Source organism: Pan troglodytes, chromosome 20, assembly GCF_028858775.2.
Source record: "Pan troglodytes isolate AG18354 chromosome 20, NHGRI_mPanTro3-v2.0_pri, whole genome shotgun sequence".
Lineage (NCBI taxonomy): Eukaryota > Metazoa > Chordata > Mammalia > Primates > Hominidae > Pan > Pan troglodytes.
In genome coordinates, this window is record NC_072418.2 from 51,776,814 (window position 1) to 51,793,474 (window position 16,661).

Here is a 16,661-nt window from a genome sequence, read left to right on the forward strand (position 1 = left end):
TCCCAGAGACCTATAAGTCCAAGCCCCCTGTCCCTTCCTCTCTCAGGACCCAGGAGTCCACGACTCCAGCTCTGCCCCTCAGAGACCCCAGTGCCACAACCCCAAACAGACAGAAACAAAGCTATTGACTAAAAGTTCAAAGTTTTAATCCAAATTTAGACAGTGTTGAGAAAACCAAACTTTGGCCATAGAAACCATTCCCCTCCCGGGCCCGCAATGGGGACCAGACCACGCCCCCTGATGCCCTGAGTGGTCCCAGATCTCCGGCGGTACCTCCAGACCACGTCCTCGCGCTCCGATTGGCTGCCGCTTTTGGGCGGATTAGAAGCTGGACTGTAGCAGAGTGACTCGCAGAGGCCATGCCCCCTCGTCTTGTGGCAGGACCGGAGGGGCGATCCCGGCATCCCACGCGGGCCCCCAGGGGGTGGGACCTCCTCCACGCCCACTCCCTCGGCGAGAGAACCCCGTGGAACCCGAATTAGCCACCGGGGGAGATCTGGGGGGAGGGGTCTCCTGGCACGTGGGGTCCGAAGGAGGCAGCGGCACACCGGGAAGAGGGTCTCCCTGGGAGTCCAAATTTCCACCTGGAGAGGATGAGTGGGACATGAGAATGGCAAACCTCAGCGCTAGGACTCCGGATTCCCAGCCCCTCCTCCCTCAGACCCAGGACTCCGGATTCCCAGCCCCTCCTCCCTCAGACCCAGGAGTCCAGGCCCCCAGCCCCTCCTCCCTCAGACCCAGGAGTCCAGGCCCCCAGCCCCTCCTCCCTCAGACCCAGGAGTCTGGATACCCCAGTCCAGTCCTCTTTGAGACTCAGTTGTCGGCCCTCTCCCCGCCCCCTGACCTCTTCCTCCCCTCCTCCCAAGTGTCCCGGACCCCAGTCACCTCTTGCCTGAGACCTAAAACTCCCAAACCCTGCCCAACTCTTTACTCACCAAGACAAAAAATTCCCACCGGCCCCCAGACCCCTCCTCTCCAGGACCTGGGATTCCAGGTCTCCAGCTCTCTCCTCCCTAAAACCCAGAAGTCCAACATCCCCAGCCAGTCACCTGTCATCATTCTGTGCCACTGCGACGCCTCAGTAGCCAGGGCTTGGGAGAGGCTGAGAACCCGCTCCCGGTGACCTTCGGAAGTCGGCAAGTAAGGGGTGGTGTTCCTTGGACTAGAAAAAAAAAGAAGATTGGGGGTGGGGGTGTGTACATGGGGGAGAGGTGGGGGATGGTTAATTGGTACAAAAAGAAAAGGATGAATAAGACCTACTATTAGATAGCACAACAGAATGACTATAGTCAATAATAATTTAATTGTACATTTTAAAATAAATTAAAGGGTGTAACTAGATTGTTTATACATCAAAGGGTAAATCCTTGAAAGGGGATGGATACCCTATTCCCGATGATGTGCTTATTTCACATTGCCTGCCTGTATCAAAACATCTCAATTATCTCGTAAATATATGTATACCTAGTATGTACCAACAAAAATGAAAAATTAAAAAAAAAAAAAGCAGGCCAGGTGCGACAGCTTATCCCTGTAATCCCAGCACCTTGGGAGGCCGAGGCGGGCAGATCACTTGAGGTCAGGAGTTCGAGACCACCCTGGCCAACATGGTGAAACCCAGTCTCTACCAAAAAATACAAAAAAGTTAGCCAGGCATGGTGGTGGGTGCCTGTAATTCCAGCTACTAGGGAGGCTGAGGAAGGAGAATCATTTGAACCCAGAAGGCAGAGGTTGCAGTGAACTGAGATCACGCCATTGCACTCCAGCCTGGGAGACAGAGCAAGACTCCGTCTCAAAAAAAAAAAAAAAGTAAAAAATAAAAATAAAAATAAAAAATAAACAGCTGGCACAGTGGGGACCCGGGTACCGCACGTGCCTTTCTGGGAGTTGTAGTTCCTAGCACGTGTCTCTAAAAGATGTTAAACATGGCACCGCCCTCATACCGCCCACATGCATTATGGGATTTGTAGTCCATTCGCGCGTCACTATCACCCAATTTCCTTGATGCAGAAGTAGGATCTGCTATTGACCAAGGGAATTTGGGGAACTAAAGATATCACTACGGATCTAGGGCTTTCTGGTTTTGTTGCAGATGCCCCGGGAACTTAAGCATCTCTAGAAGGGTTGCGATTTGTAGTTCCATATTCAGGAGACTTTAATAATAATGCTACTCCCCTTTGCTTTTGCAAATTTTTTTTTCCTGCTCCCTTGATACGCCCTCCAGTTCCTTACCTACTCCAGGACCCAGAGCTTCTGAGCCATTTCTGGGCTCCCGAGTGTCCTACGACAGGCTGGAAAGGAATTGGGGCATTAGAACTCCTCACCTGGAAGCCCCACGTTCTCATTTTGAGGGTGAAGTGAAGGGGGCTCCAAAAGAGAATGAAATTGCCCAAAAACACTGGCAATGTTTTGTTTTGTTTTTCCTATGCTTCTGTAGGCACTGAATTTTTAAAAATTAATTTATTTTATTTATTCATTTTTTAGAAAGGATGGAGTACAGTGGTGTGATCATAACTCACTGTAGTCTCGACTTCCCAGGCTTGGACTAATCCTGCTTCAGCCTCCTGAGTAAATAGAACTACAGGCTCGCACCACCATGCCTGGCTAATTATTTTTATTTTTATTTTTAGTAGAGACAAGGTCTTGCTATGTTGCCCAGGCTGGTCTCTTACTCCTGCCTCGGCCTCCCAAAGTACTGGTATTACAGGGGTGAGCCATAGCACCCAGTGACTGACAATGTTTAACTTTACCTGTGTTCCTATAAAGCAGCACATGAGTTCAGAAATCCCACCTCCACCACCACCACCTGTGACTTGTCTAAATCCTTTCTATAAAAGTCTAAGGGGCCGGGTCTGGTGGCTCGCACCTGTAATCCCAGCACTTTGGGAGGCCGAGGTGAGCAGATCACTTGAGGTCAGGAGTTTAAGAACAGCCTGGTCAATATGGTGTAAACCCCGTCTCTACTAAAAATACAAAAAAAAAAAAAAATTAGCAGGGTGTGGTGGCATGGGCCTGTAATCCCAGCCACTTGGGAGGCTAAGGCAGGAGAATCATTTGAACCCGGGAGACAGGGGTCGCAGTGAGTCGAGATTCCACCACTACACTCCCTCATGGGCAACAAAGGGAGACTCTGTCTCAAAAAAAGGAAAAAAAAAATCTAAGGGGAGGTTAGGTGCAGTAGCTTACACCTATATTCTTAGCACCTCCTTCCAAGGCAGGAGGATCACTTGAGCTCAGGAGCTTGACACTAGCCTGGCCAACGTGGTAAAAATCTGTCTCTACTAAAAATACAAAAATTGGCTGGATGTAGTGGCATATCCCTGTAGTCCTAGCTACTCGGGAGGCTGAGGCATGAAAATCACTTGAACCCAGGAGGTAGAGGTTGCAGTGAGTGGAGATCGCACCACTGCACTCTAGCCTGGGCGACCTTGTCCCTGAAAAAAAAAGAAAACATCTTTTTTTTTTTTTTTTTTTTTGAGACAGAGTTTCACTCTTGTTGCGCAAGCTGGAGTGCAATGGCAAAATCTTAGCTCACCACAACCTCCACCTCCTGGGTTCAAGCGATTCTCCTACCTCAGCCTCCCAAGGAGCTGGGATTACAGACATGCGCTACCATGCCCAGCTAATTTTGTATTTTTAGTAGAGACGGGGTTTCTCCATGTTGGTCAGGCTGGTCTTGAACTCCCGACCTCAGGTGATCCGCCCTCCTTGGCCTCCCAAATTGCTGGGATTACAGGCGTGAGCCACCATGCCCGGCCGAAAAAGGAAAACGTCTAAGGGGAAACCATCCTGAGATATCTGAGACACTCTGATGTTCAGATCTGGGACGTTCTTCCTATTGAAAGGGCATGAATAAAATCAATTTTCTTCCTGGCTTACATTTTCTTTTTTGCTTTCTTGCTATTGACAACACATAGCAACTGAGAAGAAAAACTAGGCTTCCAATCCAGATGTGTGACCCCCGCCCCCACCCACTGTCCTCCCCTCACTGCCACTCCTGTCCACCCACCACTATCCAGGCGAGGAAGCTGACTCTAGCACAAGTACAAACTGGGGTAAATTCAGAAATCCAGTTTGGAGGAAGGAGGTAGAGATTATCTCCATTTTACAGAAAGGGACTCAAAGTAGGCGAAGAAGACCTACTACCACCCCACCGCCCAGCCCCAGCCCTCCTCCCCTCACCCTTTGCTCCACGTCAGGCTGGCGTCTGGCTGGGGACAGTGTCCTTCCCAGGGTGAGAAGCCGGGGGGAGGTCGGGCGAGGAAAGGGCCGTCCACATTCCTGGTTTCTGCGCATCCGCTCCAGCTGCTCCTGGGCACTCATCCGGGGCCGGGCCACCGGGGCCTAGGGAGGCGAGAAACGTCCCAAGACCCAACCTTTAGGCCAGGCACAGTGGCTCGTGTAATCCCAGCACTTTTGGGAGGCTGAGTAGAGAGGATCACTTGAGGTCAGGAGTTGAAGACCAGCCTGGCCAACTTGGCAAAATACCATCTCTACTAAAAATACAAAAATTAGCTGGACGTGGTGGCAGGCACCTGTAATCCTAATTACTCAGGAGGCTGAGGCAGGAGAATTGTTTGAACCCCGGAGGTGGAGGTTGCAGTGAGCCGAGATCACGCCACTGCACTCCAGCCTGCACAACAGAGCAAGACTCTGTCTCAAATATATATATATATTGCTTAAACAAGGAGAGAGGGAGAAGGCCGGGTGCAGTGGTGGGTGACTGTAATCCCAGAGCTTTGGGAGGCTGAGGTGGGAGGATCACTTGTGGCCAAGAGTTTGAGACCAGCCTGGGCAACATAACAAGACCCCATCTCTACAAAAAATAAACTTGTTAGATGTGGTGGTGGATGCCTGTCAGCTACTCAAGAGGCTGAGGCAGGGGGATCACTTAAGCCCAGGAGTTCAAGGCTTCAGGGAGCTATGATCGTGCCACTGCACCTCACTCGGGGCGACAGGGCAAGATCCCGTATCTAAAAGTAAAAAGTAAAGACAGAGAGAGCACTCATTGCTGAAGCTTCCAGTTAAACATCCCAGTGAGATAGCATGGATCTGTGCTTATTGTAGAACCAGTCCCTGCAGTTTCCTCTGCTTTGACCAATCCTGAGTCCTGTTTATATAAATGATGGCCAGTGGCCACTGTATATTACCCTATGTTGTTAATTTCTTTTCTTTTTTTTTTTTTTTTTTTGAGACAGAGTCTCGCTTTGTCACCTAGGCTGGAGTGCAGTGGCGCAATCTCTGCTCACTGCAACCTCCGCCTCCTGGGTTCAAGCAATTCTCTGCCTCGGCCTCTCAAGTAGCTGGGATTAAGTAGGTGGCACCCGCCACCACGCCCAGCTAATTTTTTTGTATTTTTAGTACAGACAGGGTTTCACCATCTTGGCCAGGCTGGTCTTGAACTCCTGATCTCGTGATCCACCTGCCTCGGCCTCCCAAAGTGCTGGGATTACAGGCGTGAGCCACCGCGCCCAGCCAATGTTGTTAATTTCTTCACAGCAGGCCAGACCATTGGCCTAAAAGCTTGGTAGCAGCACACTCAGATTTCTACACATCCAATTGTTTTAAACATAGTCTTAATAAGCAGGTATTTTTAGCCATGCAGTCTGCCTGCTTTGTATACCCTGAAACTGTGCCCAACATCTGCTACCCATAGATAAGATGAGCCCCAAGCCCCTGCTGCTCTTTGGACCTCTCTGATCCAGAGAACCCTCCACATGCTGGTGGCTGGCATCACCCAGACGTAAGCCCCTTCTCCAGTCCCTTTCTCTTGGGAGCTCCCTTGCCTTCCTCCCTTCCTGTGCAGTGGTCCTCACCCTCACACAGTAACCTCTGGAGGGTCTCACACTGGGTGTGACTCCCCCATAGACAAATCTGTCAGTGTCCACCAAATAAAGCTCCTGTGTGCTACTGCCATCTGGTGGTCATAGCTTTTTCTTTGCTAAACCCTGAAATCCCTGGAACTCACTAGACCACCCCTGTGCTCTGGACCTTGGCAGCCCCTGAAACCACCCGGTTGGGGTGAGGGAGGAGCATGTCCCAAGATAAGTGATGTTCCCAGCAGGCTCCAATCACCCATGCCCATGACACACCACTGAGAATCAAAAAGTGCCTCTCCTCTCTTCCTAGGAAAGGCTCGATTGCTTTTGTATCCATGATAACAAGTAAGCACAAGAAATGCCTTCTTTTTTTTAAATTATTTTATTTTATTTTATTTTATTTTTGAGATGGAGTTTCACTCTTATTGCCCAGGCTGGAGTGCAATGGCACAATCTTGGCTCACTGCAACCTCTGCCTCCCAGGTTCAAGCGATTCTCCTGCCTCAGCCTCCCGAGTAGCTGGGATTACAGGTATGTGCCACCACGCCTGGCTAATTTTTTTGTATTTTTAGTAGAGACGGGGTTACACTATGTTGGTCAGGCTGGATTCGAACTCCTGACCTTGTGATCCGCCTACCTTGGCCTCCCAAAGTGCTGGGATTACAGGCGTTAGCCACCGCACGCAGTCTTTTTTCTTTTTTTTTTTTTAAAGACATGGATTCCCTCTGTTGCCCAGGATGGAGTGCAGTGGTGCAATCATGGCTCAGTGCAGGCTTGACCTCCTGGACTCAAGCAATCCTCACGTCTCAACCTCCCAAGCAGCTGGGACCACAGGTGGGCACCACCACGCACAGCTAACTTTTTATTTTTTATTTTTTTATTTTTTGAGATGGAGTCTTGCTCTGTCACCCAGGCTGGAGTGCAGTGGCGCAGTATCAGCTCACTGCAATCTCAGCCACCCAGGTTCAAGCGATTCTCCTGTCTCAGCCTCCTAAGTAGCTGGGATTACAGGTGCGTGCTGCTACACGCGGCTAATTTTTGTATTTTTAGTAGAGATGGGTTTTTGCCACGTTGGCCAGGGTGCTCTTGAACTCCTGACCTCAGGTGATCCACCCGCCTCGGCCTCCCAAAGTGCTGGGATTACAGGTGTGAGCCACTGCACCCGGCCACAGCTAACTTTTTATTATTTTTTTGTAGAGATGGGTCTTGCTACGTTAGCCAGGCTGCTCTTGAACGCCTGGACTCAACTGATCCACCTACCTTGGCCTCTCAAAGTGTTGGGATTACAGGCATGAGCCAACACCACTGGCCAAGAAATGCCTTATTTATTTTATTATTATTATTATTATTATTATTATTATTATTATTTTCGAGACAGAGTCTCGCTCTGTTGCCCAGGCTGGAGTGCAACGGTGCAATCTTGGGTCTTTGCCACCTCTGCCTCCTGGGTTCAAGCGATTCTCCTGCCTCAGCCTCCCGAGTAGCTGGGATTACAGGCACCCGCCATCACGCTCGGATAATTTTTGTATTTTTGGAGAGACAGGGTTTTCACCATGTTGGTCAATCTGGTCTCAAACTCCTGACCTCAAGTGATCTGCCTGCCTCGGCCTCCCAAAGTGCTGGGATTACAGGTACGAGCCACGGTTCCCGGCCCCAAGAAGTGCTTTTAAATCTATTTGATCAAGTAATCCCAACAGGTACCCCAAAGACTTCTGAAAGCCAGCCAATCAGTGATGGAGCCAAGCTTCTGAAAATCAGCCAATCAGTGATGGTCACATGCTTCTGAGGGCTGGCCAATCAGTGATGGATCCATACTTCTGAAAATCAGCCAATCATTGATAGCTCCATGCTTCTGAAAACCAGCCAATCAGCAACAGATACAGAGCACAGAGCTTCCACAGCTTAAAGTCAACCAATTCCTAAACATTCCTGCCGCTAGAAGTCAACCAGTTTCTGAACTCCAGGGCCACATGAGATCAGCATTCTGCTCCACTCAGGGTGTCTTTTTTTTTTTTTTTTTTTTTTTTGAGACAGATTTTTGCTCTTGTCGCACAAGCTGGAGTGCAATGGTGCGATCTCAGCTCACTGCAACCTCTGCCTCCCGAGTTCAAGCGATTCTCCTGCCTCAGCCTCCCGAGTGGCTGGGATTACAGGCGCCCACCACCACGCCTGGCTAATTTTTGTACTTTTAGTAGAGACGGGGTTTCACCATGTTAGCCAGGCTGATCTGGAACTCCTGACAAAGTGCTGGGATTACAGGCGTGAGCCACCGTGCCTGGCCTCATTCATCTAGTTTTCATCTTGATGTCAGCTCTAGGTGGTAGGTTCTGCTATTAGCCCCATTTTAGAGAAGAAAAAATGAAGGCACAGAGAGGTTTAATAACTGACCCAAAGTCACACAGCTTAGAAGCGACAGAGACAAAAATCAATCTCAATGCTCTTAACAAGCAGTGCTCTCTCTGCTCTGAGTATGGCCTTAGAACGCTCTACTCCTAGCTGTTTCCCAGAAGTGTGGGGGTCCCTGATGGTCAGATGCAAGGATTACAGGATGGACCTACAGCTTACCTTGGTTCCCAGCTGTGGGGAAGGGAGGTGGCGACCCTCAGGGCTGGAAGCCCGGGAGACCCTCGGAGACCCAAGACCTGGAAAGACAGAACGGGACTTGGTGAGGACGGGAATTTCCGTAAAGTCCCACCCAACCAGGATGCTCACCTAAGTGAGGGCTGGCGAGGTCTTTGTCGCCTCCAGGAGGCCGCCCCCAGTCAGTCTCGGGGGACCTAGGGGAGCTCAGTTCCAAGGACTCTGGCAGGCTCTGCGGGGATTAGAAAAGGGGGATAATGATGATCATTATAATAATAATTATTATTAACATTTGGCAAGCATTTAGGCATTGGAATACAGTCTGAATAGGATTCAGACCATAAACCAGGCCGGGCGCAGTGGCTCACACCTGTAATCCCAGCGCTTTGGGAGGCCGAGGCAGGCAGACCACCTGAGGAGTTCCAGACCAGCTTAGTCCAACGTAGTGAAAACCGGTCTCTACTAAAAATACAAAAATTAGCTGGGCGTGGTGGCAGGCGCCTGTAATCCCAGCTACTTAGGAGGCTGAGGCAGAAGAATCGCTTGAACTCGGGAGTTGGAGGTTGCAGTGAGCCGAGATCGCACCACTGCACTCCAGCCTGGGCGACAGAGCAAGACTCTGCCTCAAAAAAAAAAAAAAAGACTATAAACCAGATCTGAGCATGGAGGCTTGTGCTTGTAATCTCAGCCCTTTGAGAGGCCAAGGTAGGAGGCTCACTTGAGGCCAGGAGCTAGAGACCAGCTGGGCAACATAGCAAGACCCCTTCCCTTAAAAACTTTTTAAGGCTGGGCGCGGTGGCTCATGCCTGTAATCCCAGCACTTTGGGAGGCCGAGGCAGGCGGATCACAAGGTCAGGAGACCATCCTGGCTAAAACGGTGAAACCCCGTCTCTACTAAAAATACAAAAAAAAAACATTAGCCGGGCGTGGTGGCAGGTGCCTGTAGTCCCAGCTACTCGGGAGGCTGAGGCAGGAGAATGGCGTGAACCCGGGAGGTAGAGCTTGCAGTGAGCCAAGATCGAGCCACTTGCACTCCAGCCTGAGCAACAGAGAGAGACTCCATCTCAAAAAACAAAGCAAAACAAAACAAACGTTTTAGGCTGGGCACAGTGGGTTCACGTCTGTAATCCCAGCATTTTAGGAGGCCGAGATGGGAGGATGACTTGAGACCAGGAGGTCAAGACCAGCCTAGGCAACATAGGGAGACCCCGTCTCTACAAAAAAGTTAAAGAATTAGCCGGGCATGGTGGCAGACACCTGTAGTCCTAACTACTTGGGAAGCTGAGGTGAGAGAATCACTTAAGCCCCAGAGATGGAGGTTCCAGTGAGCTGTGATGGCACCACTGCACTCCAGCCTGGGTGACAGAGCAAGACCCTGTCTCCAAAAAAACAAAAAAACTGTAAACCAGGAGCCAGATGTCCTGGCTTCAAATCCCAACTGTGCCATTTATTAGCTGTGTGACCTTCGGCAAGCTGCTTTACCTCCCTGAGCCATATTTTATTTTATTTGAGACACAGTCTCGCTCTTTCAGCCAGGCTGGAGTACAGTGGTGCAATCTTGGCTCAGCTTACTGCAACCTCTGCCTCCCTGGTTCAAGCGATTCTCCTGCCTCAGTCTCCCAAGTAGCTGGGATTACAGGTGTGCACCACTGTGCCTGGCTCATTAACATTTTACTTTTTGATATTAGGATTGAGTCCATATATATGTGGCACTTAGAACACTGCCTGGTGTCTAAGTGCATTATATATATAATCATATTAGGGCTGCGTGCCGTGCCTCACTCCTGTAATCCTGGCATTTTGGAATACTGAGACTGGAGGATCATTTTAAGCCAGGAGTTTAAGACCAGACTTGGCAGCAAAGTGAGGTTCCATCTCCACAATAAACAAACAACCAAAAATTAGCCAGGCATGATGGCACGAGCCTGCGGTCCCAGCTACTCAGGAAGCTGAAGCAGGAGGATTGCTTGAGCCCAAGAATTCGAGGCTGCAGTGAGCCATGATCACACCACTGCAGTCCAGCCTGGGCGACAGAATGAGATCCCATCTTTAAAAAAAAATCCTGGTTGGGCGAGGTGGCTCACGCCTGTAATCCCAACACTTTGGGAGGCCGAGGCAGGCGGATTACTCAAGGCCAGGAGTACATGACCAGCCTGGCCAACAAGGTGAAACTCCGTTTCTACTAAAAATACAAAACTTAGCCAGGCTTGGTTGTGGGCGCCTGTAATCACAGCTACTTCGGAGGCTGAGGCAGGAGAACCACTTGAACCCAGGAGGTGGAGGTTGCAGTGAGCCAAGATTGCACCACTGGACTCCAGCCTGGATGACAGAGTGAGACTACGTCTCAAAAAAAACCCCCGAAAAAAAAGAAAACAAAGGCTTCCAGAGGTTAGGACACTTGCACCAGGTGGATTAGCTGATCAAGGAAGAATTAAAGAGGTGGGTGGGGAATAGACAGAGTCAAGGACAGGTGGGACATGAAGCTTGGGGTGGGGAGGAATTATGTGCGTCTTACCTCCCTCTCTGAGGACTCCTCGCCCTGGAGCACGGGAGATGGGGAGTCAGGCTCAGTGTGTGGGGGCGGTTTCTGGGGGCCACCCAGACCTGCCAGCGTGTCTTCCACCATCCACAGCTGCTGCTGAGCAGACACTCTGTCCTGCAGGGAGGAAAGGAATTTGTTACTTAAAGGTGGGAAAACGCAGGAGGGTTTCAGCTAATAGGCCCCTGCAAAGGTCTGAAATCAGCTGGGCTATATTTATGGAGTTGGGATTTATTTTTTTTCCCATGTGGTTATCCAGTTGAATTGAAAAAAACTGTCTTTTGGCCAGGCGTGGTGGCTCACACCTGTAATCCCAGCATTTTGGGAAGCCGAGGCGGGTGGATCACCAGAGGTCAGAAGTTCAAGACCAGCCTGGCCAACATGGTGAACCCTCGTGTCTACTAAAAATACAAAAAAAAATTAGCCGGGGGTGGTGGTGCATGCCTGTGATCCCAGCCACTCGGAAGGCTGAGGCAGGAGAATTGCTTGAACCCAGGAGGTGGAGGTTGCAGTGAGCTGAGATCATGCCACTGCACTCCAGCCTGTGCAACAGAGCGAGACACTGTCTCAAAAAAAAAAAAAAAGAAAAAAAAAACTGTCTTTTCTTTCTATGTTGTTTTACTGTGTTACATCTATTATAAATAGGTGACCATACGAATATGAGAGTCTGTTCTTTTTGTTTGTTTTTGGAGACAGTCCCTCCCTCTGTCACCCAGGCTGGCGTGCAATGGCTTGATCATAGCTCACTGCATCCTCGAACTCTTGGGCTTAAGCGATCCTTCCACCTCAGCCTCCTGAGTAACTGGGACCACAGGCGTGCACAACCAGGCCCAGCTAATTTTTTCACTTTTATTTTTAGTAGAGACAGAGTTTCACCATGTTGCCCAGGCTAGCCTCAAACTCCTGGGCTCAGGTGATCCACCTGCCTCATCCTCCCAAAGTGCTGGGATTACAGGTGTGAGCCACTGCAGCTGGCATGGGTCTGCTTTTGCCAAGTCTGGATTGTAGATCTAGTGGGAGCAGCTTAGACTGAGAAGATGCATTTAAAACTAGGCATCAATGGTTTTTTGTTTTTCGGGGTTGTTGTTGTTGTTGTTTTTTAAGATGGAGTCTCTCCCTATCACCCAGGCTGGAGTGCAGTGGCACGATCTCAGCTCACTGCAACCTCCGCCTCCCGGGTTCAAGCGATTCTCCTGCCTCAGCCTCTTGAGTAGCTGGGACTACAGGCGTGCACCAGCACGCCCAGCAAATTTTTCTATTTTTAGTAGAGACAGGGTTTCACCATGTTCGTCAGGTTGGTCTCCAACTCCTGACCTCAAGTGATCCACCTGCCTTGGCCTCCCAAAGTGCTGGGACTACAGGCGTGAGCCAACACGCCCGGCCGTGTCAATGTTTTTAAAGATACATGATTTAGAACTTGATGGCTAGATTTAGAGTGAAAAAGCAGGTCTGAGGCTAAGCAATGAGGTTTATATTTTAGGAGCAGAGCTTGCACTAAGGGAATGGGTTCAGAACTGGAACTCCAGAGGATAAATTTAACAGCAAAAGTCAGGATGCAGGATGCAAGAGATGAACTTGCAAGATGGAAAAAAGGCTGAGGGTTGGAGTTTTGCTGGTGAGAGCATGTCTTCAACAAGAGGAGAGATTTAGAACGAGGGGAGAGAGCAGCTCTGGATCTGAAGTAGGTATTAAAACGAAAGGCATTGGCCGGGCGCAGTAGCTCATGCCTATAATCCCAGCACTTTGGGAGGCCGAGGCAGGCGGATCAGAAGGTCAGGAGTTCAAGACCAGCCTAATCAACATGGTGAAACCCCGTCTCTACTAAAAATACAAAAATTAGCCGGGCGTGGTGGCACACGCCTGTAGTCCCAGCTAGAGGCTGAGGCAGGAGAATCACTTGAACCCAGGAGGCAGAGGTTGCGGTGAGCCGAGATCGCACCACTGCACTCCAGCCTGGGCAATAGAGCGAGACTCCATCTCATAAATAAATAAATAAGAGGGCGGCCAGGCGCCGTGACTCATGCCTGTAATCCCAGCACTTTGGGAGGCCGAGGCGGGCGGATCATGAGGTCAAGAGATCTAGACCATCCTGGCCAACATGGTGAAACCCCGTCTCTACTAAAAATACAAAAATTAGCTGGGCATGGTGGCACACACCTGTAGTCTCAGCTACTGGGGAAGCTGTAGCAGGAGAATTGCTTGAGCCTGGGAGGTGGAGGTTGCAGTGAGTCGAGATTGTGCCACTGCACTGCAGCCTGGCGACAGAGCAAGACTCCGTCTCACAAAAAAAAAAAAGAAAATAAAAAATAGAAGGGCTGTGTGCAGTGGCTCACACCTGTAATCTCAGCACTTTGGGAAGCTGAGGCGGGTGGATCACCTGAGGTCGGGAGTTCAAGACCAGCCGGACCAACATGGAGAAACCCCGTCTCTCATAAAACTACAAAATTAGCCAGACATGGTGGCGCATGCCTGTAATCCCAGCTACTCAGGAGGCTGAGGCAGGAGAATTGCTTGAACCTGGGAGGCGGATGTTGCGGTGAACCGAGATTGCACCATTGCACTCCGGTCTGGGCAACAGAACGAGACTCTATCTCAAAAAATATAATAAAATAAATAAAATAAAAATAAAAGAGTAGGCCGGGCACAGTGGCTCACACCGGTAATCCCAGAACTTTGGGAGGCTGAGGCTGGTGGATCACCTGAGGTCAGGAGTTCGAGACCAGCCTGACCAACATGGTGAAACCCCCTCTCTACCGAAAATAGAAAAATTAACCGGGCATGGTGGTGGTCATCTGTAATCCCAGCTACTTGGGAGGCTGAGGGAGGAGAATCGTTTGAACCTGGGAGGCGGAGGTTGCAGTGAGCCAAGACTGTGCCACTGCACTCCAGCCTGGGCAATAGAGCGACACTGTCTCAAAAATAAAAATAAAAATAAAAATAAAAAATAAAAGAGTATAATGGATTGTTTGTAACACAAAAGATAAATGCTTGAGGGGATGGACACCCCATTTTCCATGATGGGATTATTATACATTGCATGCCTGTACCAAAATATCTTATGCACTTCATAAATATATTCATCTGCTATGTACCCACAATACATTTTTTAAAAAGAATGTTGTAGGCCGGGCGCAGTGGCTCACGCCTGTAATCCCAGCACTTTGGGAGGCCGAGGCAGGCAGATCACCTGAGGTCGGGAGTTCAAGACCAGCCTGACCAACATAGAGAAACCCCGTCTCTACTAAAAATACAAAATTAGCTGGGCGTGGTGGCGGGCACCTGTAATCCCAGTTACTCGGGAGGCTGAGGTGGGTGAATCGCTTGAGCCCGGGAGGCAGAGGTTGTGGTGAGCTGAGATCGTGCCACTGCACTCCAGCCCGGGCAACAAGAGTTAAACTCTGTCCCCCTCCCCCCCAAAAAAAAATGTTGTAAAATTATAGCCAACTTTACAGCAGAAATTAGGTCTGGCACAGTGGCTCATGCTTGTAATCCCAGCACTTTGGGAGGCCGTGGCAGGCAGATCACTTGAGGTCAGGAGTTCAAGACCAGCCTGACCAACATGTCTCTACTAAAAATATAAAAAGTAGCTGGGCATGGTGGCATGTGCCTGAAATCCTAGCTACTTGGGAGGCTGAGGTGGGAGAATCACTTGAACCTGGGAGGCAGAGGTTGCAGTGCGCCAAGATTGCGCTACTGCACTCCAGCCTGGGCGACAGAGTGAGACTGTCTTAAAAACAAACAAATAAACAACTTTACAGCAGAAATTAAATAACAGCTCGAGAAAACGGCATTCAAAATTGAAGCTTAATTAAAATTTTAATGAGAGAATTAAAAAAAAAAACCCTAAAGGGCATGGTCTTAACTAAAATAAGGGGCTTAGATTGAAAGGACAGAAAGGAGGCTAAGGGTCAACTGGGCGGGGCCTCGATTCTGTGGGCGAAGATTAAATGCTGAAAGGATTTCCAGGCAGAACTTGGAGTTGGGGGTGGGTCTTGGGGTCTCCAAGCAGCGATTTACCTGGGGAGAACCGAGGTGCAGCAGGTACTCCAGCGTCTCTCTTAAGGTGCCCAGCTCCTGCTCCAGGCCACTGTACGTGTCCCAAACCCTCTCTCGCTCCTCAGGTTGCATAAAGGGGGAGACATAGGTTAGGTCCCTCTCCCACCAGATCCTTCCCCACCCCATCATTTGTCAGCTAAGGAGGAGATAAGGGAGTTTGGTCCCTGGAGCCCTGCAGGCATATGGACTACAATTCCCATGGGCCTCTTTGCTTGGACTACTGGGAACCCCAAAGTCTGTATGGAACCTGCAATTCCAGTGCACTGCTAGTGTAGACAAATAACAGCATTCCCTGAATCCCCAGGATTACTTCTGCTCTCTCCTAGGTAGCAGAGTCTACAGATCTAATGAATTTCATTAGACAGTTAAAAGACCACAGCACCCAGCCAGACGCAGTGGTTCAGGCCTTTAATCCCAACAATTTGGGAGGCCAAGGTGGGCGGATCACTTGAGGTCAGGAGTTCGAGACCAGCCTGGCCAACATGGTGAAACCCCGTCCCTTCTAAAAATACAAAAATTAGCCAGGAATGGTGGCAAGGGCCTGTAATCCCAGGTATTCAGGAGGCTGAGGCAGGAGGATCACTTGAACCAGGGAGACAGAAGTTGCAGTGAGCCTGGATCCAGGCGCTGCACTCCAGCCTGAGCAACAGAGCAAGAATCCGTCTCAAAAAAAATAACCACAGCACCTACTCACCCTGGGGCAGCAGAAACTTCCTTGCCAATACCAACAATAACAATGATAATATCAGCTAACACTTATTGGGCACTGACCATGTGCTAGGCATTGTTCTCAGCTCTCATTTAATTCCTATGAGGTAGTTACTATTATTGTCTCCATTTTACAGATAATAATTATAACTGACACTTAAGTATTGCTTTACCAAGTACCAAGTACCTTAAGTGTTAAATATCCATTCATTCATTCATTCATTCATTCACTCATTTTCACATATCACATATAATAATTCTCAGAGTTACTTAAGGCCGGGCGCAGTGGCTCATGCCTGTAATCCCAGCACTTTGGGAGGCTGAGGCAGTCTGATCACCTGAGGTTAGGAGTTCGAGACCAGCCTGGCCAACATGGTAAAACCCCATCTCTACTAAAAATATAAAAATTAGCCAGGTGTGGTGGCACATGCCTGTAATCCCAGTTACTCAGGAGGCTGAGGTTGCAGTGAGCTGAGATGGCACCACTATACTCCAGCCTGGGCGACAGAGCAAGACTCTGTACCCCCCCCAAAAAAAAAATTAGAGTGGTTACAAGACAATGAGGAGAGAGAAAAAATAATAAAATTTGGAGTGTAGACTTCTGAAGAACGATCTTCCTATGAGCCCTCTGGGGCAGGTCCCCTTCGTAACGACTTGCATAGCCCTCCTAGGAGGGCAGACCCCTTCCCAGGTGCTCACCTGAGTCAAGTGACAGAGGGTGGCCCTCACACTGACCAGCCGGTCCTGCAGGAGGCGCTGGCGACCCCAGGCCCTGCCGGGAGCCCCAGCCTCCCTGGTGGCTTGGCCCAGCTGTTGCCGGGTCAACTCCAGAGCTGCTTCTAGTTGCTCCTGCACCAAGACAGAAGGTGGTTAGACTTCAGAAGCCATGCCTAGCCCCAAGAAGAAAGAAAAGATGTCCTTTCACGTCCTGGACGTCCAGTCAGCATCCTGACTTCCGC

The 16,661-nt window shown here is 49.8% G+C and overlaps 1 protein-coding gene across 7 annotated transcripts in view; it reads right to left on the minus strand.

The window, feature by feature from the left end:
- Positions 1-124: 124 nt before the first annotated feature.
- The window catches only part of PLEKHA4 (pleckstrin homology domain containing A4), a 31,226-nt gene continuing 14,689 nt past the window's right edge, over positions 125-16,661 (minus strand). For 5 of the 7 annotated variants that reach the window (XM_016936466.4, XM_016936465.4, XM_054672948.2 and 2 more), the window contains 9 exons: positions 16,402-16,551; positions 14,956-15,054; positions 10,915-11,055; positions 8,532-8,631; positions 8,385-8,461; positions 4,183-4,344; positions 2,233-2,291; positions 1,050-1,162; positions 125-584 (listed from right to left, as the gene is read on the minus strand). In XM_016936466.4, coding sequence (XP_016791955.2) covers positions 322-584; positions 1,050-1,162; positions 2,233-2,291; positions 4,183-4,344; positions 8,385-8,461; positions 8,532-8,631; positions 10,915-11,055; positions 14,956-15,054; positions 16,402-16,551 — 1,164 coding nt within the window. In that variant the 3' untranslated portion in view covers positions 125-321. The remainder of the gene's footprint in view (positions 585-1,049; positions 1,163-2,232; positions 2,292-4,182; positions 4,345-8,384; positions 8,462-8,531; positions 8,632-10,914; positions 11,056-14,955; positions 15,055-16,401; positions 16,552-16,661) is intronic. The other 2 variants (XM_063802045.1, XM_063802043.1) reach the window with 1 other exon arrangement.